This window comes from Dryobates pubescens, chromosome 28 (genome assembly GCF_014839835.1).
Source record: "Dryobates pubescens isolate bDryPub1 chromosome 28, bDryPub1.pri, whole genome shotgun sequence".
NCBI classification, from domain to species: Eukaryota; Metazoa; Chordata; class Aves; order Piciformes; family Picidae; genus Dryobates; species Dryobates pubescens.
This window is the reverse complement of record NC_071639.1, coordinates 9,089,790-9,117,287: the sequence shown is the minus strand read 5'-3', so window position 1 is coordinate 9,117,287 and position 27,498 is coordinate 9,089,790. Positions and strand designations below refer to the sequence as shown.

Below are 27,498 nucleotides of genomic sequence, written 5' to 3'. Positions count from 1 at the left end.
GAGCAGAATTGCATTCTAAAATAACAAGGGCCCTTCAGGTGGGTGTAACCTGAACATCAGCTTGACACAGATAATTTAGTTAACCTTTGCTCTGTCTTGACCCTAAAGAAGGTTTAGAATCTCAGAAAAACCCCAAAATAAAGAGGCTGTTTTCTTCCACATGGCCATTCCTGGGATAAGAAAAGGGGATTATGGACTTTATCAACAGAACTACTACAAAGATTGACAGAAATTGACTTAAAGAAGGGCCAAAGCATGTCAAGAAGTTAAAACCTATATTTCTCCTCTAAAATATGATCTAAAAGATTGTGCCAGCTGTGCAATGGAGTGCCAAGAGAGAGGCATGGCTGTAGCAGTGCATGGAGGCACTGTTTGTTCAGCTAAATGCAGGTCAGACATGTCCATATAGTTCTGCACCAAACAAGCGCTGTCCTTCAACAGAACTTCATCCAGAGGAACATTGTCCAATGTGATTATGCTGCATCTAGTTCTGAAGGCGGCTCAGGAACGTCCTCATTCTCACTCCAGGATGAAATGCTGACAAATCCCAAATGTTTTTGTTGAAATGGAGGCCCTTCAAGAATTTCCACATTTCCAGGCTTAGGCCTCCTCAGCTTCTAGGCAGAATGATTTTCTGAAGTGCAGCAGTGTGATTCCCTCATCTGTATCACAGCAAATGCAGAAACTCCACTAAAGCATCTGCATTCTTCTGGGCAATTAAAATTTTGGTACAGTGATAGTAAAATTCACAACATTTAGATCCAACCGGCCTGTGTAACCTGCAGCTTCTCTATGCAGAGCAGGTTCTTGGCTGGTGAGCAGAAAGGAAAAGTTTACCTGGTAGAAGCCTACGTAGTTAAAAGAGCAAAATCTTTCTAATGCTTTCTAGTAGCATCCATATGACTTAAGGGAATGAATTCTTCGCTTCAAACCACACAAGCCCAGATCATTCCACTTTACATCACTTGGTCTGCTATTTCAACAGGACTTTTCCAGAAGGCTAACCATCTTCAGGGCTCGGGGTGAGGGGTTGAGATTGTCGACCTCAGGCCTTTTTCAGTCTCCAAAATGCATTCCTACATGTGTGTAACAAGGACTTTTCCCTCCATTTCAGGCCTGTGACAGTGTGCTATGACTGTCTGACTTGTTTTGCAAGGGTGGAGTTAAAGAGAGGTGATTAATTGCTCATTATGTTGCTTTCAAGTAGCCCCAGCATTCTGACACTGAAGGACAAAGGTCAACATGAATGTATGAGTTGCTAATAACTTTGCTCTCTTGGTATCTGGCATTTGTCATGTCCACTGCTACGTTCTCCAGGATCTTGAGCTGTGGTCTGCTTCAGCCATAAAAAGGAGACTCAGTGGTGGTATAAAAATGTAAAGAGATGGGAAGGGAGATGAAAAAAAAAACTAAACCCACACAAAAAAGGTAATTAATCAATAAAAGACCTTCTTTAATTTGTGTACTGGGTTAGGACTTGTTGCCTTCCTGTTCCTATCAATAAGAGAAAACAATAGAACTCACCTAACTCACAAGGGTTCTCTCAGAAGTACACCAAGTGCCAGGTCATGCCACCAAGCTTTATAAAGTAACAGCTTGTTTATGAAGGGACTTTACATTGGTAAGTAAATAACTCAGCACAGTCTCCAAGAAGCCTAAGACAATAGGGCATTTGAAGGCCATGTCCAAGTATTCTTGGCACAGAAATAACACACTGAACCCTCACCAAGCTGAGGAACTCCAAAGGAATTTACAAACAAACCTTTGGTCCATAACAAAACTTCGAGCAGACCTGAAACAATACCTAGGGACTACGCATAGCAGCAGGACCACAACAGTGGTTTGGAACAGCTCCTTGGTGCTCCACGGGCAACAGGCACCGGCATGACACTGGCCCTCACTACCTGAGAGTGTGGACAGAAGCAAAAAGAAAGAGCTGAAATAGTGAAAAGACCAAACAAGACAAAGTATTCTGCAGATGCTTCACTGGCTTTTAAAATGGAGCATGAAAGGTTTTACCCTGAAAAGGCAGGGCAAGTTTTTGTCACCAACTTAAGACGTCCTCAGAAGAGCAGCAGCCTGGGAACTCAACAGGAGTTATCAACCACTCAAGGCTGCTTTGGATTGGAAACTGTTCTCATTTTAGAAATCAGATAGCTCTTTCCAATTGTCATATTAAGCAAGGCCTCATTTACTCACTGCTTGAATATGACTACTGAAAAGACCAGGCACCTTCAACGTGGAATGCTTCACTGACACTGCTTTTACACTGCTGCAATTCGTACCCTGTCAAATGAGCCCCACAAGGAGCAAGGAGAAAGAACACCTAAGAAAAACCGATGAGCCTTTCTTGCAGTACTGGTGCCACACTATGTGACTGCTGCCTCTTCCCATCTGCTGTCTCCACTGCACAAGCCTCACAGAGGATGAGAGTGCAGAACCTTTTTGCTGGGTTATCCCAAGGCCCTGATCAGTTCCCCATCCCAGTCTGTTATGGCACCTTTGTGCTACTGACTCAGGCTGTGAGGGTAAGAGGAATAGAAGAAAGAAATGCTTGAGTTGATACTATGGAGAGCAAAGCTCATGGACTGCTCTGTCTTTGGGACTGGTCTTACTCCACTGAGGCAGGGTGGGGGATATTCTGAACACGTTTTAGCCTAAGGAACACACTTCAAATTCCTTAATCGAGGCAACAGGGATTTTAATGACCACTCAGCAGCTCAGGAAAAAGGCTTCAGGAGTTCACTGGGTGTTTTCTGAGCTTCTGTTTAAAGAAATCAGAAGGACATTAGTTAAGTGCTTGCTAATGAGGCTTTTGGCTCTGATGTAGTGCTGAACACTGTCTGGAGGACCTTGCACATCTTTTGTGCTGGCTGTGTTTAGATGAACAAGAACTATCACGTGCAGGCAGCCTGTGTTTACAGCACTTCCTTGCGAAGGAGCAGAGCTAAGTGAGGTCATACCTCCTCTATTTGTCTTAAAAGCAGTGTCCCCACAAGAGTGACAGCCTAACAAACTCCTACATAACTTCCTGCACAGGGAGGAGGGAAGAGGTGGAGCCCCCCAGTTCTTCTTCTTTAGCTCCCACCCTCCCAGAGCCATGGGTTCATGCTTCCCAGAAATTACTTCAGGTTCTGGTCTGGCACGGAAAACTGGTTGTGCCCACCAGCTCACATGGAGCAGAACTAGGCTGCATGATGTTCCACAGAGAGAAAGGGAACAGAGGAGTGCACCATATCTGACCTTGCAACATCTGAAACTCCATAAATAACATACCCAAAGGCCCGTCTTGGTGGGTTCAGTACTGCTGGTTAACTCCCATATCCTCTTGTTGGAGAGCTCGAGTAGGAAATGCATTGGTTGAGACTGCAGACAAGACCTGCTTGTTTTTAAACAAGCACAAATGAGACTGCTGTGGTGGAGGAGACTCTGATAAAACAGTCCCTAGGACCGAGAGTCCTGTTGGTGGACCCTCCGATGTGTCCAGCAACAAGTTTTCCTTCTATTTCCTTTTTATCACATATCTTAGTTTCGGTCTTAGAGTTCAACTCCCTGCCGCTGGGAGGCTTTCAGCCAGCACCTCAAAAGCTTTGTTTAATTTATACACAAGCTCAGCCTACCTGAGACCTAATTTTAAATCAGACTGAGCTGAACTCTGTCCTGGCAAGACTGCTACTGAAAGCTGAGCAAGGTCTTTTCAGGCCAGCGTGTTCTAAGAGACACGCCTTTAGTTGCAGTCTGCCTCAACGCTTGTCCCTGCAGGAGGTATCCCAACTGTTTGTCAAGGTTTGTATCACTCCCGGCTTCAAAGAGCCAAACCAGCCCTGCTATCATGCACTGTTGCTTCTTTGTAGCGTGCCTAGACACGCTTACCACACACTGACAACGTGCACGATAGGGATGTGCCAAGGCCTGCATTGCAGTTCTCCCAGCTTGCCTTCGGAAGAGAAACTTCACAGTCTGAGAAAAGGAAACAGCCAAGCCTCACTGAAGTAGATTTCTAACAGTGCTGGAAACCTTTTTAATAGTAAAAAAAATAGAAATCTCTGAGGAAATTTTTCATGTCATCCTGTAGCACAGGGGCACCAGAAAAAGGCACATAGGTAGTAAGCAATCATTGTAATTGTCACATAAAGGCTTAACTTGCGTCCCAAAATTTCACTTCATCCATTTAGAGGCTGCAAGACCTTCAGGCTCTCCAGAGCAACTTTCATTTGGAGGTGCAGCTCTGCAGAACTGTTCGTGTCTGCCTCTCAGCATCAAATCCCAAACAGCTCTTTCAGATGAAGCACCCAATAGAGCTCATTTCTGAAATCTAACCCATCATTTTAAAACTTAAGGCACCATCCATGTGGGAATAAGCAGCATCCAATAAGGTATACAGAACAGAAAAATGCTTTTGTCAAGCTTTACAGAAACCAGCTGCTGGCTTTTTTTCTTCATCCAAGCTTGCTTCTCCCTGATATGGCAAACATAGCTCCAGGGAAAGGCACGAAGAACGAAGTGGGTTTCGAAACAAAATCAGTTTAGGAGCTTATGGGAGTCCTAAAGCTGTCCTCTGCATGCAGTCCAGGCTAAGAAACACCAGCCTGTGCGGGGTAAATAAGAGAGAGTAAAATTCAGGCTGAACAGAGACCCAAATTGCTCTCCTTGGACTGCTTCTGAAGGCTGAGCAAGGCTTTTCTATTACATACAAGAGAGCTTCACCAGAGTTTGCAGAGCAGCACAGCATTGTAGCGGTGCTTAGTCCTCATCCCTCCAGTCAAACACAGCACAAAGCTCTTCTAAAAACCAAAGCTGCGATTCCAGTACCAGTTACGAATTGAGCAGTGGCCTCTCTCATGCACTGTGCACACACAGAGTCATGCTGCTGGTGGTGCTGCCCCTGCTTTAGACTCTTTGGGCTGATGAGAAGGTGCCACCTTAACTGGGTTTAACATTTGCCTTTAGAGGGATGAAGCATGTAAAACTCTGCAGGGCAATTTACTAATATCCAGCTTTTTCCTTGAGGAAAAAGGGGGGGGGGGGGAGGGGAAGAGAAAAGAAAGGGGGAAAAAGGAGGGGGGGGGGAAGAGAAAAGAAAGGGGGAAAAGGTTAGGGAGTTACACAGCTGACCTTATGTTCACCAGCTGTCCATTGAAATCTACTCACAGATAAATCTGGTTGATTTATCTAGAGTTCCTCCTCTTTGTAGTTCAGTAATGGACAAAAGACAAGCAAGTACCATTTTATTTTTATTTTTTTTTTAATAAAGATAAAATTACAAAAAAGGTAAAATCAGCTCAGGAAAGGCAAATTACTTTAATAGATCAGTTTAGACATTTAACATAAACTCACATCCATTTTTTTTTTTGTTTGTTTTAAATACTATTACATAAAGCATGGTGAAGAAAGGAATTTCTGCCTCGTAAAGAAGAAAACTCACAATACAACTTGCCAAAAACCAGAGTAAAGCCGTTTGGAAATAAATACAGTCCATGCCAAATAGTACAAAATGAAACCAGCAGTCTCTCTCTCTCTCTCTCTCTCAATACAAAACCTCCTCTTCTTCCAGGTATTCTCCAGCTCTAGCATTTATGGTCTGCAACTCGAGGAGAGGCTGCGCTTTGTTCAAGGGTTGCTGAGCTGTTCTGATTTTGCTCTGTACAAAGGCAAAAATAAACTGTTCAGTTTTCATTCTCAGAATACATAGAATAAACCAGGTTGGAAGAGACCGTCAAGATCATCGCATCCAACCCATCAACCAATCCAACACCACCTAAACAACTAACCCATGGCACCAAGCACCCCATCAAGTCTTCTCCTGAACACCTCCAATGACGGCGACTCCACCACCTCCCCAGGCAGCCCATTCCAATGGGCAATCACTCTCTCTGTATAGAACTTTTTCCTAACATCCAACCTGAACCTCCCCTGGCGCAGCCTGAGACTGTGTCCTCTTGTCCTGGTGCTGGCTGCCTGGGAGAAGAGACCAACATCCGTCTGTCTACAACCTCCCTTCAGGTAGTTGTAGAGAGTAATAAGGTCACCCCTGAGTCTCCTCTTCTCCAGGCTAAGCAACCCCAGCTCCCTCAGCCTCTCCTCATAGGGCTGTGTTCCAAACCCCTCACCAACTTTGCTGCCCTTCTCTGGACTCGTTCCAGCAAGTCAACCTCCTTCCTAAACTGAGGGGCCCAGAACTGGACACAGTACTCGAGGTGCGGCCTAACCAGTGCAGTGTACAGGGGCAGAATGACCTCCCTGCTCCTGCTGGCCACACTGTTCCTGATGCAGGCCAGGATGCCATTGGCCCTCTTGGCTGCCTGGGCACACTGCAGGCTCATGTTCAGTCTACCGTCGATCAGCACCCCCAGGTCCCCCTCTGCCTGGCTGTTCTCCAGCCACTCTGACCCCAGCCTGTAGCTCTGCATGAGGTTGTTGTGACCAATGTGCAGAACCTGGCACTTGGATGTGTTAAATCTCATGCCCTTGGACTCTGCCCATCTGCCCAGCCTATTGAGGTCCCTCTGCAGAGCCTCTCTACCCTCCAGCAGATCAACTCCTGCCCCCAGCTTGTTGTCTCTCTTTTCCTGACTCTGGTAGAAATGTAATTTCTACTGTCATGGATGTAAAGTGTTTAGTTCCATGAGGAACTGAACATGACCTCTAGAGAACTGAAAATATTATAAAGGACTGATTTAATAAAGCACTTTTCAAAAAGGGGCCATTCACAATGAATTAATTAGTGTTTACCCTTTGGCATCTGTCTTTTCACCACTGCTGTCCTTGGATTTATCCTCCTCCTTAACATCTGAAAAATAACAAGGTTTTAAATACATCCAGAAAACCTTAAAACATCTTAGAAGAGAAACAGCACAAGTTACATTTTTTGGTATACACTCCTAGCCAGGAGGAAGTAGCTTTTAAAAGCAGCCACTGGTTACACATTAATGTACAGTGTTAAATGAATCCATCTAAAACAGTGGTTTGGGCACAATGCACAAAACACCTCAAGGCAAGTGTCTCTTGACTGGCCATAATGAAGGGATGCAGTAATGAGACTTGGATTTCCCCAGAGTTCCTTGTGATAGCCTTGTAGCCCTTAAGATGTAGCCTGGTCTTGGAAAAGTCAAGAGCTCTTAGAATTGTATCATCCCCAGACCCCTATCCAGCTTCTGGTTTCAGTGAGAACTAGCTGGCTTACCCCACAAAAGAGAACAGCAACAAAATCCTGCTCTAATGGATTTAAATCAAGAACCCATTTTATGTCTGTTTTCATTAAGCTACACAAATCCCTGGCTCTAAGATGCTAAGATTCTGGGGAAGCAACAATAATCCCTGGGTGAAAATACTGTTCTAGTGCGAATGGCTGTATCTTGAAAGCGATTCACTTACAAGAGATGCTTTAAATAGGACGGAAAAAAAGCAACCATCATCTCAACAGCTAATTAACTGATAACAAACCCCACATCTTTCTCCTGGCAGCTCTAAAATACAGGATGAAATGACACCAGGGTCCTACCTGCTTTCTTGTCCTCCGTCTCTTTTTTGTCTTCCTCTATCCTGGCTTTCTTTGCTCCTTTCTTATGATCTGCAACATTCCGTCGTCCACCTTCCCCTTCATCTTCAGAATCCGAAAACTCTTCATCACAGGCGATGCGCTTGTCAGAGGCTCGGACTAGGATTCAGAGCGGTGAAATTAATTGAGCATCAAGTCCAAGTACAATAAGCCTAATAAAGAGAAGCTATCAAATTAAGAGTGAGTAATAATACACCGCAATCATTGAATGTTGATGAATGAAAGCATCATCAATTCAGAATACTCTGGGACTCTCACGACGACTTCTGCGAATAGCTTTACAGAGAGGCAGTGGGAGGGTGAGAGTATTTTGACATGGATCAGATGAACTTCAAACACTCAAAACTAAATCACAGCAGAAAACATTATGGTTTCAACAGTTCGGAGGATGGACAGTGCACCAGTAAGAGGTTATACAATTATTCCAATCACCACAGGTTAAGTGTAGCAGGAAACTCTTAGCTATAGCTGAAGAACAAGAACAACTCCCAGTCCAGATAATGGCTAAGGGTAATAAAGTGAAGGGCAGTGCTGCTCCATAACATAAAAGCAGATAAAGAACACTTTTGGAAAACACAATATCCCACTGTACATCAAGGGGGAACACTGCTTTGTGAACAGCAAAAAACAGAAGCAAATTCCTGTATTCCTTTCATTAACCTGGGATTTCTGGGGTATCTAGTTAAGTACTGCAATAGGTAAGACTGTAGAATAGAATAGGAATAGACCTTCCACTCCAACCTATCATCCAACACTATCTAATCAACTAAACCATGGCACCAAGCACCCCATCCAGTCTCTTCCTAAACACCTCCAGTGATGGTGACTCCACCACCTCCCTGGGCAGCCCATTCCAATGGCAAATCACTCTCTGTGAAGAACCTCTTCCTAACATCCAGCCTAAACCTCTCCTGGTGCAGCTTGAGACTGTGTCCTCTTGTTCTGTTGGTGGTTGCCTGGGAGAAGAGACCAACCCTGACCAAGATGCAAACACTCAGGTTCCTTCAGCATATGTTTAGACCGCTTTAACAGCTTCAGGTCTGTGCACACATGCATCCTTAAGAACAGAGATGGCACCTTAAGAACAGAGATGGCACCTTAAGAACAGAGATGGCACCTTAAGAACAGAGATGGCACCTTAAGAACAGTAAAACTGGCAGACAAATCTGGCAAGCATGCACAAAATTGCCAAATTTGCATGCAAGTGGCAAATTCTTTTACTCAGGCAAAAACAACCCAGCTGCCAGGCCTCCGACACTTCACTAGCAGGACTACAGTGCTGAGCAAATACATCTCAAAGGACTCTACTTGGACATGCTCTACCATGAAAAGGTCTTTCTTACTAGAAATGCGTTTGTCTGGGTCTTCTCCATCCTCATCTCCACTGTCTTCATGAACAGCATCCTCAGGAATGGCCTGCATCTGCACACCAGGGGCATGAGGCAACATGCGGAGGTTTTCAAATAAGCGCTGCCTGCAAGTAACAGACGAAAAATAGAAGTTAGGACTGCACAGACCGCCCTGGATTTGACATTACATTCTGACAGCTCTGCATTCAGAGGTCACCTGCTTTGCTTCAGTCATGGTTTCATTTACTTTTTTCCCTTTCTTCCTAAAAAGGTGTGTCAAGTTCAGAGTTTCCATCTCTAACGGATCGTTAGTACCCACAGTGCACTTGAACATCGTTTTCTTTGAACTTTTCAAACACTTAGGGCCATCAACTTCAATCTTCAGCTCCTCACAAGGGCTGGCTAAGTACTGCCCACCTGGGCTGAGCCAACTATCACTCTGTAGGAAGCTGGAGTATTAAGCTGGATAATAAACTATCCTCTAGTTTCAAAGATGGAAAGTCCGACACTTAAAAGCACAAAGACTTCCCAGCTGTGTGCAGCAATGATGTCAGAATCAAACATGATCGATTTGGGTAAGATTCCTTATTGGCTGTTTCAGGGAGAACCAAAAGCAGCTTTCTCCTGTCTAAGCAACTTCAAGCACTCCAAAGGACCCCATGCAGGAACAGGAAGGGCACTGGACTTCTCTTGGGACTCAAAACTAGCATGCCAAAAGCAATCCCAACAGACAGAAAGCGTTTTAAAAAACTATCTTAGTATCCTTCTGCACAATTTGAAGAGCTAAAGAGAATCACAGAATCACCAAGGTTGGAAGAGTGCTCAAAGATCAAGTCCAACCTGTCACCACAGACCTCATGACTAAACCATGGCACCAAGTGAAGTTGGTGCTTTTTTGGAATCCTTAATGTCTTTGCCTCTGTCCAAATTGCGACCTGACAAAACAGTTTTGCCAATCCAGGGGGTCTCCTAAAGCTAGGTCTTTGGGAAAGCATACAACTAACTAAAGGATGCTCTGAAATGATGGGCCACTGCTCCTCTTGGTGCTAGTATGAAGATGTGAGATTTTAGCTCTGTCAATGGAAAACACAATTTGTGCCCAGGGATGTGTCACTAAGAAACTTTTGCAGCCTACTTGCACCATGGAAGCTCAATCCACAGCAAGCCGCCTGGCAGATCACCAGCTGGAGCACTACATTAGTACAGAGAAATGCTGTGGAATGTTATCAATGAACAATAGGTTGGGTTCTTCGCCCTTGCACATGATTAAAAACTAAACCCCCTTCATTTGACTGTGATTTATGTATTTGTGTCATGAGCCCAAATCACAGTCTATACATCACCCACTTCAAAAGTTACTATTGTAACTGCTTGGGTGAATTTTGCAGTTTGACAGCTTTACATGTTGTAACAGTAGTGGTAAGCTTATAGAACTTGTTTTAAATCCTTATTCAGCTGTTTCCAGTAACCAAAAGAACTTCTGTCTACCATTAACAGCCTGTTAAACTTGGGGCAAGGCTGAGGCTTTATTCTTTTAAATCCAGAGCAAGGATAAGCTATGGCAGGCAAGAAGTACTTCAGGCTAATCAACTGTCTCTTATCAGTAGAGTACAGAATTGATTGTTGGCATGCATTACTCCATCCCTCAAGTGAAAAAAACTTGTTTACAATCAAAACTTCAGGATGTAAGGCAGAATAAACCAAGTACCAAAAGTGGCATAGGCTAAAGACACCTGTGATAGTTGATGTGGTGGGTTAAACCATCACACCACCTATCTGCTAAAGCCTGGCAATGAGCATGTCTCAAACCTTGTGGATTTGTCAAACCAGTCACTCAACTGCCTGCACACTCAGCACCATGGTTCCATGTTGGGATGTCCAAGGTCACATGTGACTTTTCACTTTAACAGCTGGCAGCTACAAAGAATGACAGCCTCAGTTCATGTTTAGACACAGAGCTGGAAATCAGACATCCTAATCATCAATCACAGCATACCAGCTTTTTTCCTGGCAAGATAAACTTTCTACAACATTAGAAAGGGAAGCCAAGCAAAACATTCATGGCTCTAGCTGCTGGTAAGAATAAAGCCAAGCTGAGACTTGAATTTTCATATTGATAGCTGCAGGACTTCGTAAGATAGACTGTTGTAGGAGCAGACTTCTCAAACATCCCTCTTCTGACAGAAATTTAAAAGGTCAGAGGTATTCACTACTAACTTATACTGTTTAACAAGGAAAGGCATAGAGCCTTCAAGCTAAACCTCTGGAGAAATGTGACCTGCTTGATGGGTAAGTGTCATCATTACTTACTTGATCTTCTCCATATATTCTGGTGTATTTTGATTAGTCATATTCGAAGGACTAATATGAAGCTTGAAGTCTGGTCCAAAATACTCGAAGTAGTCATTGTATGGCAACTCTATAAACCAAAACACAACAAGACAACTTTGTGACCCAAAAAAAGGTTTGAAATGTTTTGAATACAACAGTGGCTTTGACAAGATTGCAGACAGAACAATCAAACCTGAAGCATTCAGGTAAGCAATACCAAACTGCTGTCTGAACTGTTCAGTGCTCTTCTTTTAAAGCTTCCCACTGTGGATTTAGGTTTTTTTTTTGCTTTTGCTCTTTGTATTTTGCCAATTCTACCACACATCACATTGGAACATACACTGGACCATGTAAGGAACAAACTTCATGAAGGAGTTAAAAAACATTACTTCTGCAGAAAACAGATCAAGTGATGACTTCTGATAGCAGTTTTCAGAGTTAGCTTGCAAGAGCTAAGTGAGCCATTCAAAACACTCCTTCAAACACACAGTATGCATTTCCAGGCTGAAGATCACAGCTACTTCAATATCAAGTCAGTGCCATACAGTGCTTCAGTGATGCCCATGCCTGCCCCTTCCCCTGCTCCCACTTTGTGTATTTCAACAGATAATGGTCCCCTGACTGGAACATGTAATCACCAAAATAAAGTTGATGAGGACTTTATATCCAGGCAAACATGGTATTTTACATGGAATATGACTGTATCTTTCCAGACAAAGTAAAAGTAGTAAGAAATCCCCATAGAACCTTTCAGAAATAAGACACTAAAATCCACTTCTAATTGAACTTGTGTTGTGTCTTCATTTAAGGTTATTACAGGATAAGTGATCTTGTTAGGTGGACAGAAAAGAGATGGGAAGATTAAGTTGTTATTGTGACATTTAGAAATGCACTGTTACTTCTCAGAATAGATCAGAGATGACAGAGACCCACAAACTCGAAAGGAATGTTAAAAAAAGAGAAATCCAAAAAGCATCATAGAAGTATGTTCACTGAATGGGACATGCTAATGGAAAAAAGTCCCAACATAAGGAGATAGTACTGCCTCTAAGCTTTGGCTGACAAAGAATATATATTGACATGCAAGATGGAAAAATATACATCTTGAAAGGTACTGTCCAAATATTCCTTTCTCACCACCAAGCAGCATTCCACTGAAGTCAAACGGAAACGCTATGAATCCAGCAAGAGATACATGAACAGCAAAAGGTTATCAGCAAAAGCTACAGCCCAATATGAAAACTGCCAGTGACTGATGTGCAAGCCAGTTCAAATAACTAATTTTCATGAGAAGGCATTCCAAAAACATGGCCAAAAGTATGCTTGGCCAGAAGGGAGCGCAGGATCTCTGGGGATCTTTGTTAGAGAAATTACTCTGCTATTCAACTATTCAAAAGAAACTACTATTGCTTTTTATTTGTTTTACTTTTTTTTAAACTCTTTAAGATAGCTTGCATAGCTGAAATTAAGTCAAATGGAAGAGTGGAAGTCAATATGCTTTCACAGTGACTTTGAAGTGTTTCTTCATTGTACCTATGACTGTTGTTTTACTATGTAAAGTGGATACTTTTAATGTCTTACGAAAACCACGTCCGTGAGGACCAGGTCTACATTGCAGTACATATTCTATCATACTGATGACATTCCCATCAAAAATAGTTACAAGGAAGTTTTCACAAGTATTACAAGTTCTGTATTTTCCAAAAATGGTCCAATCATTTAACCTTTTGCAAAGGCATAACAAAAAGCCCCAAATACATGCAGTTTTAGTGCATAAGCTACTGAAAGTTTCTTGGCTAAATGCTAACAATGACTTTCTACATTTTAGTCTAAAGCAATGCATCACAGATAGAGAAATAATTAATATCTGCTCAGTTAACTCTTCTTATTATTTCTTAATAAAATATTAATTTAGGTATTAACACTTACCATTAGGAATTTCACAATCTAAGGCAACAGCAGTTTCATATGTCCAGCATCGAGCAACATTACGAATCGTGTATCCTCCTCCTCCCAACATCAGCAGTGGCAAGTTAAAGGTCTTTACAACTTCCACACATTTAGCATGACCTGTCAAACACATGAACAAGTTGACAATATATGCTAAATATCTACTAAGCAGCAAAACACATAATGAACTATTTGATCAGACATACGCAGTCACACTTATCAAGCAAGAATCAGACTGATTTGAGTAAAACCAAACTGTCTTCCCCTAGAGCTAAGCAGAACCTCAGGGCTAGTCAAGATCTACAGATCAGAAATGTACAAAGTACACTGCATAACATCCACCCCAGTCTTCAAAGACTTTGCATGATGGTCTAGCACAGCTGTTCTGAAATGATCTTAGAAAGTTAAGCATTTTGTCTTTTCATAACTGATACCAATCCGAAGTGACAAATCTAGGGCAAATTTCTTGGTCAGATGCAAGAGGGGGAAAAGGGAGAATGGAAAAATCAGTACTTGACCCTTTCTGCTTCTCAACTTGAACCTGTATTAGAGGTTGCTAAGTCTTGCTTACAGGGTGAGCTGGTGCCAAGACAGTACACACTCCAGGGAGATACAGCATATTGAAAGGCATCTGTAGGAGGCAGCAGCTCTCTTGGTTTCCAAGATATGCAAGATGGAAAAAAATCTGAGCTGTATGGGCAACTGAAGTAGCTTTAGCACCTGGTGCAAATCAAGAAAAGAACCCTGAAACACTGCAGACCTGAGAGAGACTCTAATTGCCTCTCATTAAGAAAACACAAACCCAAGAAAACTAAGGAATGGAATGCTTCAAACAAGTTGGACTCAAGACTTAGTTTCTAAGTTCCATACATATAAAGTATTTTATAATTTAATTAAAAATAATAGACTTAAAATAAGTCAAAGAATAGCAGCAAAATTTGAACATAATGGCAGCAGTTATGCTGTTTCTGTTTGCTGAATTAACATTTTATCCCAATTCTGAGAATCACACTTTTTTGGGTAGAGGTGCTATGCAATATTAAGATAAATTAATTCTATGAAAGTTAATAAAAATTAACATAAGGCTCAGTATCACAAACACCACTCTAAGCTTAACAAGGCAGTGAGTATTCTCATTTCATTAATACTGATTTTATGCCCTACAAGGTGCATGATGCTTAGTTTCTGTGGTCCTGAGGGAACCACTAATGTTGCTACTGCCCATTAGTGTTGCTGGAGGACAACAGCTTTTGTTCTGTCATTCCAGGACTTTGCTTAAAAGCCACAAAAAGTCTGTGCACAGAAGAAAGGGAATCACTTGAGTGGCTAGGAAGAACGTAAAAAACCAAGCTGCTCCATTTTTCTAGAGGGACAGAAGAGACAACTCATTGTAGTAATGGACTCTAGTCCTCATCATGCAAGTGTCTTGAACAATAGCATGAAGGTAGATGTTTCTATTAAATAAAAAGTTACAAACACTTTTCTGCTTACCTTTAACAGTAAGATTAAAGCATCCCAGCCTGTCACCAGACAGTGAATCTGCTCCACACTGTAATACCACAGCACTGGGCTGGTACATCTCCATTACTTTGGATATAATCTATGATTAATAGAAAACAGCAAGTCATTAATGCACATGATGAAAAAAAATCCACTAAATGAAGCTACTATTTTTCTAGAGAGCTTAACAACAAAAATAGTAGTACTCACTGGTTTGAATATCTGTCCATAAGATTCGTCATCTATACCATCTCTCATTGGAAAGTTGACAGCATAGTATTTGCCTTTTCCAGCACCAATGTCCTATAAGCAAAGATGACAAATGATTCATGACAAATATAGAAGCACATAATGTGAGCATGGAAACAAGCCTGCACAAGTCTGCTGAACTATTTTGTACCACTATTCATGTCTGTGAGAGAAAAGAGGCCAAGTAGCTTACTTGATTCTCATTCTCCCATATTTTGGATTGTATGGGCTATATTCAAGACTAAATTTGGAGCAAGTATATTTACTCTTTTTTTAATTAAAAGATTTAAGACAAAACCATAACTGATCAGTTTAGTCTGATAAAAATAGTTAAGGAAAACCAAGAGCTGCAAGGTGATATGCATGTTTTCAGTGCTCTTTGCTCCAAACACAAGCTGAAGATCTAGCTGCAGAGAAAGGTAGAAAGGAAAATCGAGACCACAGATATATCCCCCTGAAGGAATATGTATGTCCCCTTAAAAAGAATCAGCCTATTATTTGCTCCTCATCAAATAAGCACAACCTGATGAACTAACTGGACCAATTAACTAAAAACTTACAGGAAACAAGCTTGAATGGAGACCACTGACAAAAGTAAAGACAAGACTTGGCAGTCAAAGTTGATGTCAATAACCAGCAATGGCAGATCAAATTGAGCAGAAGCAAGCAGCACAACACTGGCCTCCAGAAGGAATACTGACTTCTCAGAATTTGTTCTCTCTTTAGTTCAATTAGTTTTACAAGCTGTGGAGATAGGAAAAAGCTTTCCCCCTGCCAAGGATGTTATAATTGCAATAAAGCTACTGAAATCTGTATGCAAGCTATGCTCATTTCAAAACAGTAGCTAGCAGCACAGAGTGAAAGTTACCATGCTTGAGGCACTGTTTGTCAGTGACAATGCTCAAAGAAATAAAAAATAAAGATCCCAGTAACATACAACATTCTTCTATTTATTTCAACAGTGTTATCTTTAAATTCTTTGTCCTGGGTGTGGTGAGGTGAAGAGTCCATAAATTTCTCTGTCAACGGGAAGTGCTGTTTCTAAAAAGCCAAGATATCTAACCCTTCAAAAAAACCAAACTTGTGGCCGAATTCAGCAACAACAGCTTGTCATGAGAAACATCCTGGTCTGAGCTGCTTTGTTTGAAGCACCACTACCACCTTGTGGCCAGTCAAGTTAAACCACATGGATGAAAAGAGTCTCAGCTGAAATCTACCCGCCTCCATTTAGAACACAGTTTAACAGAATCTAACAACCCTAATAACATTTAGTTCCAACAGGCACACTGAAATGAACGCTGAGCAACCCACTGATTTAAAGCTCAGCTTTCATTTAGTTCTGTGTCCTCTGGGTATCCTCAGCACACTGAGGAGTACACATTTTGAGAGTATTAGCAGAAACACAAATACCTGAATCTTTTGGATCAATTTAGATATATAGTAGAAAACCAGTGAAGTCTTTCCCAAAGCAGCATTTTTGTTGGTCTTTACAACTAAAAGAAAAAATTGCCCATATGTACAAACTAATGTACCAAGTTGTGAATACCAGGAGGGACTTACTCTGGGATTGCCTCTGATAAAAAGAGGTTTAATGTAAAAGTCTGAAGCTAGGAATGTATTAATATGTAATACCTGAAATACTCTTTCAAGCTGGGAAGTGGAATAATTTCCTGTTCTAAATGACAAGAGTCAAACATGAAGAATTACTAACTTATTTAAAATTAATATGAACAGCCAGGAAAATTGGTTTCCATCCTCAACTTTGCCAGAGATTCTACACCAGCTCAGATGATAATCTTCTGAGACATGCTAAAGTTCTCCAGCAGTGAGCATCACGAGAACTTGAAACACACTTTATGCCACAGGAATACTCCAAAAGTTAGACAACTGTATTACTAGACAAAAAGAACAAAACAACTGCAAATTGCAGCTGAAGCTTTCTGACTGTATTAAACTTTTTGCCTGTTAAGCTCTAACATGAAGTTATTCTAAGACCAGAAGTTTTGAAGCCACGTGATCTGCAAGCAGCTACTTTTCAGTGTATGTGAACTGAAATGTACAGATAATCACTACAGACCACCACATCTTCCAAAATCTGAATAAACCACATATAATTTATGTTTGCACTAAAATGTAGGACAACACATCCAGAAGTGAAGCTGTTGATTTCATGAATAAGTGACAATTTTCTTCTCCATTATCCTTTCCTTTTTAATTTGAACATATTTTCTGAAAGTGTGCTGCACTGGACAGTTATTGTAACTTGTACTAAAACAGAACCTACAAGGAAGCCAATAAGAAGGAATTTAATCACCCAATGAAACGCCACGTTCAACCTTACCCTAAGGTCCCCTGTGCCTGGAAAATATTCACCATACTTATGGAATGATACTGTCATGACACGATCTGTGGTATAAAACGCTTCTTCAACACCATCACCATGATGGATATCAATATCGATATACAACACTCTTTGGTGATACCTAGAAAGAAAAATAATGTGTGAGAAATCCTCATTAGCTGTTATGGTCATAATATGTTGACACCCAACAAGGGGGAACAAAAAAAAAACTACCAAAAAGCCTCCAAAAGAACCTTAAAAGCCAGGATTATGATAAGTATGGTGATTTTGATTGACGTGACCATATTCTCTTAGAATTCTCAGTACAGTTTGAGTAATAAGTTTATCATCAAAATAAATAATGCATTTAGTATTTATTCCAAGCTGCCTCACTCTGTAGCAGCTGTACCTTGTGTTCACACCGCTTTCTGTGGTTCACATCTGCCCCTTTCACAGGGCATTTAGAATGGAATAGAATTAACCAGGTTGGAAGAGACCTTTGAGATCATTGAGTTCAAGCTATCATCCAACACCATCTAATCAACTAAACCATGGCACCACGCACCCCATCCAGTCTCTTCCTAAACATCTCCAGTGATGGTGACTCCACCACCTCCCTGGGCTTCACATTCCAATGGTCAATCTCCCTTTCTATGAAGAATTTCCTCCTAACATCTAGCCTAAACCTCCCCTGGCACAGCTTGAGACTGTGTCCTCCTTTCTACCCTCTCAATATTACCAACTAAGTCTGCACTAAACCATCTTAATGCACACTTCAAATAGCACAGTGTCAGGAGCAGGGATAACCCATGTTCTATAAACCCATAAAAACATGAAATATTTGTTTTCCATCGTCTTTTCTTCTTCACCTCTGCAACTTGTAAAGAAAAGCACATTCTTATGTCCAAGTGCATCAGATTTACTATTAGCACAAAATTATTATACTGCTGCTTAGTTTTTCTTCAAATACTGCAAGTTTCAGATCATTTTGAGATGGATAAGGAAACCAGCTGTTTGAAGCCTCAGAGCTGTGGAAACAACAGAAAGTATCCCTTAAATCCTATGATGTTCAGTAGAGAACAAAGACTATGAACATCAGAAGATGTGTTCTATTCATGCTTTGCATAGAGCTATGGAAAGCGAGTCTGAGCAGCCCAGTTTCAGTAGGGCTAAGATTTTTCACTTAAGACAGTCAACTGGACAGTTTCCTATGGCAACATAACCCAAAACTGTTTTAAAGCTTCCTTCCTTTGCATGCACATTAAGCCACAAAATTCAAGAGTGGACCACAGAAGATTATACTGCTTTTCTTAGACTGCAGAGGCAGCTCCTGAATACAGGCTGTACTTTAATACATTCATTAAGACTTTCTTTTTTAAAAAATATTTATTATTTCTTAGTGTTTTTTAGAAACTTTTTCCAGTTTTAAAACACAGTTCCAGATTGCAGCTGCTTCTCCCATCTCTCACCAGCTGACTCAGCTGCTCCATTCACAAGAGTCAAATACCTAGAATATTTTTTTGCAAGAAATGAGCTGTTAGAAAGGATGTAGTCCCCTGAAGCAGAACAAGTAATGCTCAGGATTTTAAATTTTAGTGAAACATTACTGCTGGAAGTTAATTACACGATCATTTTTTCCATCAGTCCTCTTATTTTTCATTTTGCAGTCAGCAGCACAGCTGTTATTTCATTATTTATTCATAACAGCCACATTAATTCAGGTAACAATCCAAGGAAACTCAGTGTATGATCTTTCCTCAGTATTCATTCCCACTTGGTTTAGTAACCACTCAATTAGTAGGAAACGAGCAGGCATACTCAGAAACCAAATAGGTGCATGATTGTGAGCAAAATCAGCCAGAGAAGTTTTGTATCTGGTTGACTGTTCTGGGAAGGCATGGAAACCTGTCCATTTTCTGAAGCCTGCTCCCCAAGTACTTTCACACCATCTAGAATTACAGCATATGGCAATTCTACAGGCTGTGTTAATGCTTGGATCTTTAACACTCATGTAGAGACCTCCTGTCCATGACTAACCTACCTTGTGTTGCTGTCCACTTCCTTCAGCCTCCTGTATCCATAAGTTCCAGAATTTCACTACCTTCTGTGTAAAGTACTTCTAAATATCAGTTTTAAACCTATCTCCTATTAGATATCTTTTCAGCTTGCCTGTGTTTTAGTTTAAACTTCTTGCTGAAGTCAAACTGGGCTGAGCTTGCAGTATTCTTAATTGAAACTGTACAAGTTCAACATGGGCTATGAAAACTCACTGAAACAATAATTACAGTCCTTATCTTCAAACATTTAAATACTTGAATTTGACATTTTCTATGATTTTATCTTGTTCCCATCACAAACTTACTTCAGTAACTCAAGGATGGCAAGCACGATATCATTGACATAACAGAAACCAGATGCCTCTGATTTCTTGGCATGGTGAAGTCCTCCAGCCCAATTAACAGCCATATCTGTCTGTTGTCTGTTCAATTTTACTGCCCCAGCTGCAAAAAAGAAAAACCATACAGAAATGAAAGGAAATGGAGTCAGAAACGTCTGAAGGCTTTTAAATCTGTTATATGAAGCAGTATCTCGTTTTATAAATATGCTGATCCTAGATCTGATCTCTAGCAATACTGAGGTACTTGATAGATCATAGAATGGTAGGAGTTGGAAGGGACCTCTGGAGATCATCTAGTCCAGCCACCCTGCCAGAGCAGATTTGCAGAGGATGGTGTCCAGGAGGGTTTTACATTACTCGAGAGACGGAGGCTCCATCATCAATCTGGACAGCCTGTTCCAGTGCTCCATCACCCTTAAATTAAGTTAGTTCCTCCTTATGCTTATATGGAACTTCCCATGTTCAAGTTTATGCCTGTTACCTCTTGTCCTGTCATGGGGCACCATTGAAAAAAGACTGGCCTCATTCTCCTGGCACCTACCCTTTTATATACTTATAAACATGAATAAGACACCCCCTCAGCCCTTCTGCACCAAGAGATGTTATAGTCCCCTGATCATCTTTGTAGGCCTTTACTATACCCTCTCAAGCAGTCCCCTATAAATATCTCATATTTGAGTGCCTATAACTGATGTATGATTGTTATTTCTTTATAATAAAACCCAACAACTTATATTTGCTTCAATTTTAAATACACTATCAAAGTTTCAAGTTGCTGACATAAGTGCAACCAAAGCGCTGGCAAACAACCTATACTCACCAACAGAGCCTCCAGTTGACAGCTGACAAAACTCAAACAGGCCATCAAATACAGGACAATCTTCTCCAACATTAACTGTGTAAGAAATGTATCATCTTTCAAAACCACCATTCCAACAGCACTGCTATACACATGGATAACACAGATGCAATGCATAGTTCAACTGCTCCCCCCTGCCCCTGGCTCATTTTTGCCAGGCTATATTTTAAACACCGAAAACAATGTAAAGTCCTCATAATCTAAGATGACCCCAAAGTATCTTTTCTTCCTTTTAGTTTTCTCATTAGCAAGAAGTTTGATAATTTTCACATTTTTGCAGAAGTGCTGATTGATGCAGGCTATGTTTAAAGTTTCACAATTGCCTGGAAAAATAATTTGCTGAGAATACAGCACCATCAAGAGGTTACAATGCTGCCTTTTCAATTGGTGTAATAGCTGTCCAGCTGCAGTCTTAACAGTACTTTCAGCCAACTCCTATAATTAAAGAAATAAATTAATGGAAAGGGCAAAAAGTTAATAATGTACAATTTTTACTATCTCCCTCCATGAGGAATGAGCATCTCCTTTTCTTGGCTTAAACTTATTTCCACACATTGATTTTTTCCTTATCTACTCTTCTAAAAGCCATTCTTTTTCAGAAAGATTTTGCATTAGAACACTTCAAAGACACTTTTGCAAACAGCTCACAACTGAAGTTTAATCTGTGCATTAAACCTTCAGTGAGTGTTATTTCACACCTAGAATAGACCCTGTGAAAGCAGAAGCAAAACTTTCATGAACTCAAAACCCCTTTTTTGCCAAGATGGCTGCTTTTGATAGTAAATTCCCCAAATCAGTGTAGCTAAAGGCAGGTACATGTAACTCTTGTATAGGCGCTTTCCTAAGCCACCCACACCATGAAGCTGTATTTGTATCTCTGGACTGGTGAATACTTTTGGCTTTAAACAATGCTAAATACCAAAGCATGTCCACACAGATTTAGCCTAATTCTGACACTTACATCTCTGCATTTGCTTGCTGTACTCAGACATATTGTCAGGCCTTATTGATCGGAGAAATTTGATGTATTCATCACTATGGTACTTGGTCATTTCCTCCGCAGTAGCTTTGTGGGGCCGCTGACAACAAGAACAAGTTACAGAAACAGCTGATTTTGCAGAGCACTCTGAATTAACAATTCACCAAGACAGACAACTCAAAAGCAATTACTCTACTTTGAAGGGAGAATAGGCAAACTGATAGTGCTGCTCAATATAAGGCAAGGACTAGTCTGCTGTCAGTATACAACCCGATTAACTCTTTGTGCAGTTACCCCAATGCCCTCCAACACCCCACTCCCCCATTATAAAAACACTGAACAAAATTCCCTACTGGGATTCTAACTCACTTCTTCCTGACATGGACAGTAATCTATAATCCTTGCCTATCATAAAATACTGCTTCACTTGTAAGAGAGCTCTGAATACAATATTTAAGTATTTTCTGTTTCCACTTCTCTCCATCTATTTGTGTAAGAATACTTGGACCCCTTTAAAAACAACTTCAGACATTTCAGTGAGCATTCTATTACTTATACTCACATAAATTTCCATTTTTCTGTATAAGCCATAATTTAACAGCAAGTTGTGGGTCATTCGGATCCTGTGAGGTTTCATTGGATGCCCTTGTCCATAGTAATAGTTTCCAATATCACCTGCCAATATAACACAAATGAATATTCATATTACAAAACAACTTTTTGTTGCTGCTTAAAAGAATTGTTCTCAGGAGATAATCAGACAGGTATTACAATCAACCAAGCCCTACAAAGGGATTACTATTTCAAAAAGGCCATGAGGAAAGCAAACTGCCCATAGAAGGTTCCATGTCAGAAGCACGAGGGCAAAAAGGAGGCCAAATCTAACACCTCTACTACAAGCAGAGTAGTGGGAAAACAGAGATGCCTACAAGACACAGTTTCAAACCAAGAGTGAAGAAAATAGTAGGGCAGAACTGAAGAATAAAAGTAATGAGAAACAGAACTGGAACTAAAAGGGAAGTAGGAGCTACTGATGACATAAGACACGGTATACCACAGAGGCTGTAGTAAAACCTACTCTTTTGCAGGAACTGATTGTAAGATACCATCCTGAGACTGCCCTTGACTACTAACCCCAGCAGTTACATTCCATATGTTACCTTCAGATCCATTGCTGCAGCCACATCCACAAAAACACTCCCCAGACACCTACTGCTAGAGATCCACAACATCTTAACAGAAATTTGTAATCTACATTAGCCCAGCTTGGTCAAATTGGAAAACAGCTGGGCACAAAACTGAGATACAAATCTGACACTCACTTCCAAGGAAGGAATGGCTGCTGTCACAGGCTAGTAAGTTTCTTGCCTCCACTTTGACTCTACCAAGACACAAACCATTACAAACAGAACTAGCAGTCCATATGTTTCTGGAAACACAGACAAGCCTGTAAGGTATGTCCAATTGTCAGTGGCTTTCAGCTGGAGAATTCCATAACCACTCCACAATAGTGTCTTAGTTTATTTATTTTTTTGATCAAATTTCCTGGCAGGATCAGTGAACCTCACCTTCCTCAAATTTTTCACATTATCTTCCACATCCTCCAACATGCTCTGCCTTGTCCACTGGGAATGCAATAAACACTGTTTTCACAACATCATACTATTTTACAAATACCTTTACAGAGGTAAGAAGCAGCACTGCTACAGAACAGCTTTAGTGTCACCTCTTCAACATAAACTTCAGCTCAGGAGGAAAGGAAAATGTCAGCTTGCAGTAGCATCACCAACTACCAAGAGAAGCAAGCATTACAGTTAAGACTTTAAGTCCCAAAGCATTCTAAAATCCAGCTTTCAAAGTGACAAGGAGAGTAATGACACTTCAAAGAACAGATATAACCTAATATAAGGTAAGATGAACTTATCTAGAAAAACAATCACTCAACGTCCAGCTCACAGTCATCCTGTAACAACAGACATACCAAATTTTACCATTAATTTAAGAACTTAGAAGAAATTGGACCTGCTCCTAACTTAGGCATTTGTGTGGAAGATTAACACTTCTTGTCAGGCAGTAGGGCCTGGAGTCTTGCAGATACTTCCTGCAAGTCTGCAGTTTTGATCACATGCAGGTCAAGAGCAAAAAGTACTAAGAGTACGTAAAATATTTCAAGGGACTGTTGTGATACGCATGCTGGCAGAGGTGGGGTAACAAAAGGTATGCAAAGGGCTCCTTTTTCTTCATTAGCAACTTGATTTCCAGCCAATACCACATCACACTGTGGTGATGGTGTCAAAAAGGTGTCAAAAGTCTCTCCTCCTTTGTTCAGTGAAGAGGAAGGTACCCTTCCTGTTACAAACATTTCATCCACTGATCCCAAACCCTATCTAAGTCCTCTTCATGTATCACATCCTAACCAAGAGCTAGCATGTGAGGAACACCCCCCTCACTAATGAAACTAAAATGCCTTCACACAATGCCAGGGTAACTCTAACCAGAGTATGTGTATGTATGAGAAATGTTTACAGTGAGGCCAAGGGCACAAGACTAGTATTGCAGATAGCCTGAGCACCTGATCTTCTCTTCAGAAACCACTGTGCAAAGCACTAATGAATCTCCATGAAACACTTCTGTTAAAGCTTACATCTGAAGATATGATGAACTTCAACTAGAAGTCCTCATGTACTTCAATACTGTCTGAACACAGTAGCATACTGCCCAATTGAAACAGGTTTAGTCTCGTCTTTCTGGGTGGAACCAACCACATTCTGATGCAGATCTCTCAAACTTTTCATGAAGGTAAAGCCTTTTGAACACCCACATGAAATTACGCACAAGTAGCAACTGAAACAATATTGCTAGTGCACTGGCATGGAATACACTTATTAACTGTAACCGTGATAGTTGCTCCCTGATTCTCTAGAACTGTGCTTCGCTGTACAGAAGCAGAGAGTTGGAAAGACCATCTGGGCCTTGTCCCTATTGCTATGGGCAACTGTACAACACATGCATTTTGGAAGAGGCCACTGAACCTGAGCCACAAGCTGCAAGACCACTGCAGCAACCTAGTAAGAAGTTAAAATAAAAGCTACACTATCCCTCCAGATGCAACATATCTCTAAGTAGTGTGAGGAGCAGACTTCACTAAGCTATGGCCATATATATATTAAGACTAGAAGCATTTATTAAAAAAAAATCTCAGATAAGACAATTGACCAATTGTGTGGTTTTCATTCTTCCCATAGTACACCAGCTCAAACTCAAACAAAATTACTGACCTGAACTCAATCACAAGCAATGTAAATTCAGCAAACTGGATGTGGCTGGCAGGCTATTACAAACAAATTGCAGAAAATTAAATCAAGCTTCATCTACCCAAAGTTTATTGGCTCTGGATGCAATGTGAAGGCTGTTAAAACTGTTAATTATCAGAAAATGTTAACAGCAATACACTCTGAGCAAAATTGGTAGGTGGCAAGCTAATTTATACTGTGTTTCACAACAGACATGTAAGAATGTATGCATCTCAGAAGATAAGCATATATGTTTTTAGTAAATTTTAACACTTTCTACTGCATACTTCTAAAGAAACAGCGTGCAAGGGTATATGAAGGAATATTTATGACAAAAAACAGTCAGTTGTGACATCCTGGGAGATATACCACTACTTCACTTGTGTGCTTGAGGTATCTTTGGGGGTTTTTGTTCTCTTTTGGGCTAAGGCCTCAAATATTCCCCTCACTTTCAAGTCAAGACTTTGCTGGTACAACAGCTACATAATACTCAGCCAAATGAAGAACAAGTTAGAAATATCTACTGCATATGCTTCTTGTAATAACTTTGTTTTCAAAAGATATGCAAAATAACTGTTTGCTTTGGCAATAAAAATAAATAATAAAAAGGCATAAAAAAACCCTTCCCAAAGCTGTTTATTTCTGTCACACAGAAAGCATTTTGAAAAACCAAACCAACAAGCCACACTTTTGTAAGAGATACTTTCCTCAACGTCATTGTTAACTGCACTTACCCTAGTCTACATATTCAAGCAAGACACGAGCTACAACTGCGTTTAAGTTGCCATTATCCTGCCACCTCCAAACTTCTTCCTTCCCGTTCCTCTCCTCTCCCCACCAGTATTGCTTTTTGGCTATTAAGAGAGCGATACCAATGAGTACACAAATTCAGGGATGACACTAAAACAGAAGAGATCATTCTACAGTAAGCTACAGCCACCTGACTTTATTAAAAAAAAAAAAGAGGAAGGAAAGGCATACTCATTAAAAATGCAAACCATGCAAATATTTGCAGAAAGAAAGCTTCTAAACTATCACTGCAGTTTTCCTTTCAACAAGGCGAGAAGTGATTTCTCTTCTCTAGGAGATGTAAGATTCCAGCCTCACCAAAATTATCCCTAACAGGGGCCTCCTTTCCCCTTTAGGCTGAACAAAGAACCAGAGCTAGTAACAAAGAGAAGGGGGCGGCAACCACCACTCTGCCTCCTTTAGTGTGGTAAAGAAAAAAACCCAAGACAGGCCCCACAAGATCTGCCATTTCTAAACAGCAGACCTGCTGCAGCAACAGACACCTTTGATATCTTAGTGAGTTCAGCCATCCATCTTCATTTCCAAAATGGTGAAAACACCAAAGTGCTACAGCCAAACAGCCTCAACCTCCGTTACCTGGCTCCTACCAATACCAGCCTCAGTTGCCAACTTAAAGGATTGTTATGAAAGTCATTTTAAAAAGCAGAAATATTAAAATAAAAAAACCCAAACCAAACAAATCTCTTGACTCATCTGACCACCAAGCTTATCCTCCCAGCACAAAAAAAAGATGAAAACAAATGCAAACTCAAGAAGAAAACGAAAAGTTCTCAAAGCTGCGGTCAAAGAGAACCACAAAACAAGTTGTTGCAAATACCTGAAACTAAGCACAAGCCTCATGTACTTTTTCAGCGTGACTGACAACGCAGATCACAAAGTCGCTGCGTCCTCATCAGCCAACCCTGCAAACTCGGAAGGGCCTGCAAGCAACTCAAATGTCACTCATCTCCAACACCTACGCATGCAACTTTTGTGTTTTGCTACTACAGAGGCTCGAGCAAGCCAAACCCCAACTCGGATGTGTGCTCGTTTGGGGCGGGGGGGTGCAGGCGGACTCTGCACACCAGAGCTCTGCATGAAAGCCAGAGGAAAGGGAAGGCCTAAGCGCAACAATCACCAGGGGCCAGGGCTGCACATGGCCTAGACTTTTTTTTGCAGGGGAGGAGCTAGACACAGCAGCAACTCCAACGCCTCAGTGCTGAGCGGATGAAGGGGAGTGTCTCAACTTTTCTTCTTCTGGAGGGAGTGAGGGGGGCACGTACGTGAAGGGGGGGGGGGGGGGGGGAAACAATAGCCACAGCTTTCACCACTGGGCCCCGCAGCCGCTGCACGGCAGGCCAGGCAGCTCCCCAACCAACACCTTGCCCGACTCCAACCTCACGGCCACCATCACGCCCCCACTCCCGCCGACCCGTCCCTCTCGCCCAGCGGTCCCCGGGGTTTAACTCCGGGAAGGGGCTTGCGTGCGCAGGGCCGACGGCGGGAACGGGGCGCGGCGGCGCAGGTGGTGCCGGCGGGGACCCCCGGCCCGGGCCGCCATGGAGCCGGGCTGGGCTCATTCCACGGGGGAAGGGGCGCCCATAATGGCGGGGAATGAGGACAGGCCGCCCCAGTCGGCCTTTAGAGGGTCTTCCCCCATTCTCACACACACGCACGCTCCCGCGCCGGCCTCGCTCACCGTCATAATAGTAGCAGACTTTCTTCTTGCCGCCACCCTGACTGTACGCCATAGGGCCACCGAGTCGGGGCCGGGGGGAGGGAGCAGGAGATCGAGGCGAGCTGCGAGCCGGCACGAAGGGAGGGAGGGGGCGGGAGAAGGCGGACACCGGAGAGCGGGAACTCACGACGCCGGGCCACGGGCAGTGCGAGCGGGCCCAACCA

General features: G+C 41.7%; 1 protein-coding gene across 1 annotated transcript; it reads right to left on the bottom strand.

Annotated features, from left to right (window-relative positions):
- Positions 1 to 5,238: 5,238 nt before the first annotated feature.
- Positions 5,239 to 27,498, bottom strand: HDAC2 (histone deacetylase 2). Its single transcript, XM_054174032.1, has 14 exons — positions 27,296 to 27,498; positions 22,077 to 22,189; positions 21,497 to 21,614; positions 20,497 to 20,571; positions 19,641 to 19,779; positions 17,279 to 17,420; positions 14,899 to 14,991; positions 14,680 to 14,788; positions 13,168 to 13,308; positions 11,218 to 11,326; positions 8,902 to 9,032; positions 7,502 to 7,657; positions 6,733 to 6,790; positions 5,239 to 5,641 (listed from the first exon to the last, which is right to left on the bottom strand). Exons 1-14 carry the CDS (start codon positions 27,345 to 27,347, stop codon positions 5,611 to 5,613), a joined length of 1,467 nt encoding a protein of 488 aa, XP_054030007.1. The 5' UTR covers positions 27,348 to 27,498; the 3' UTR covers positions 5,239 to 5,610.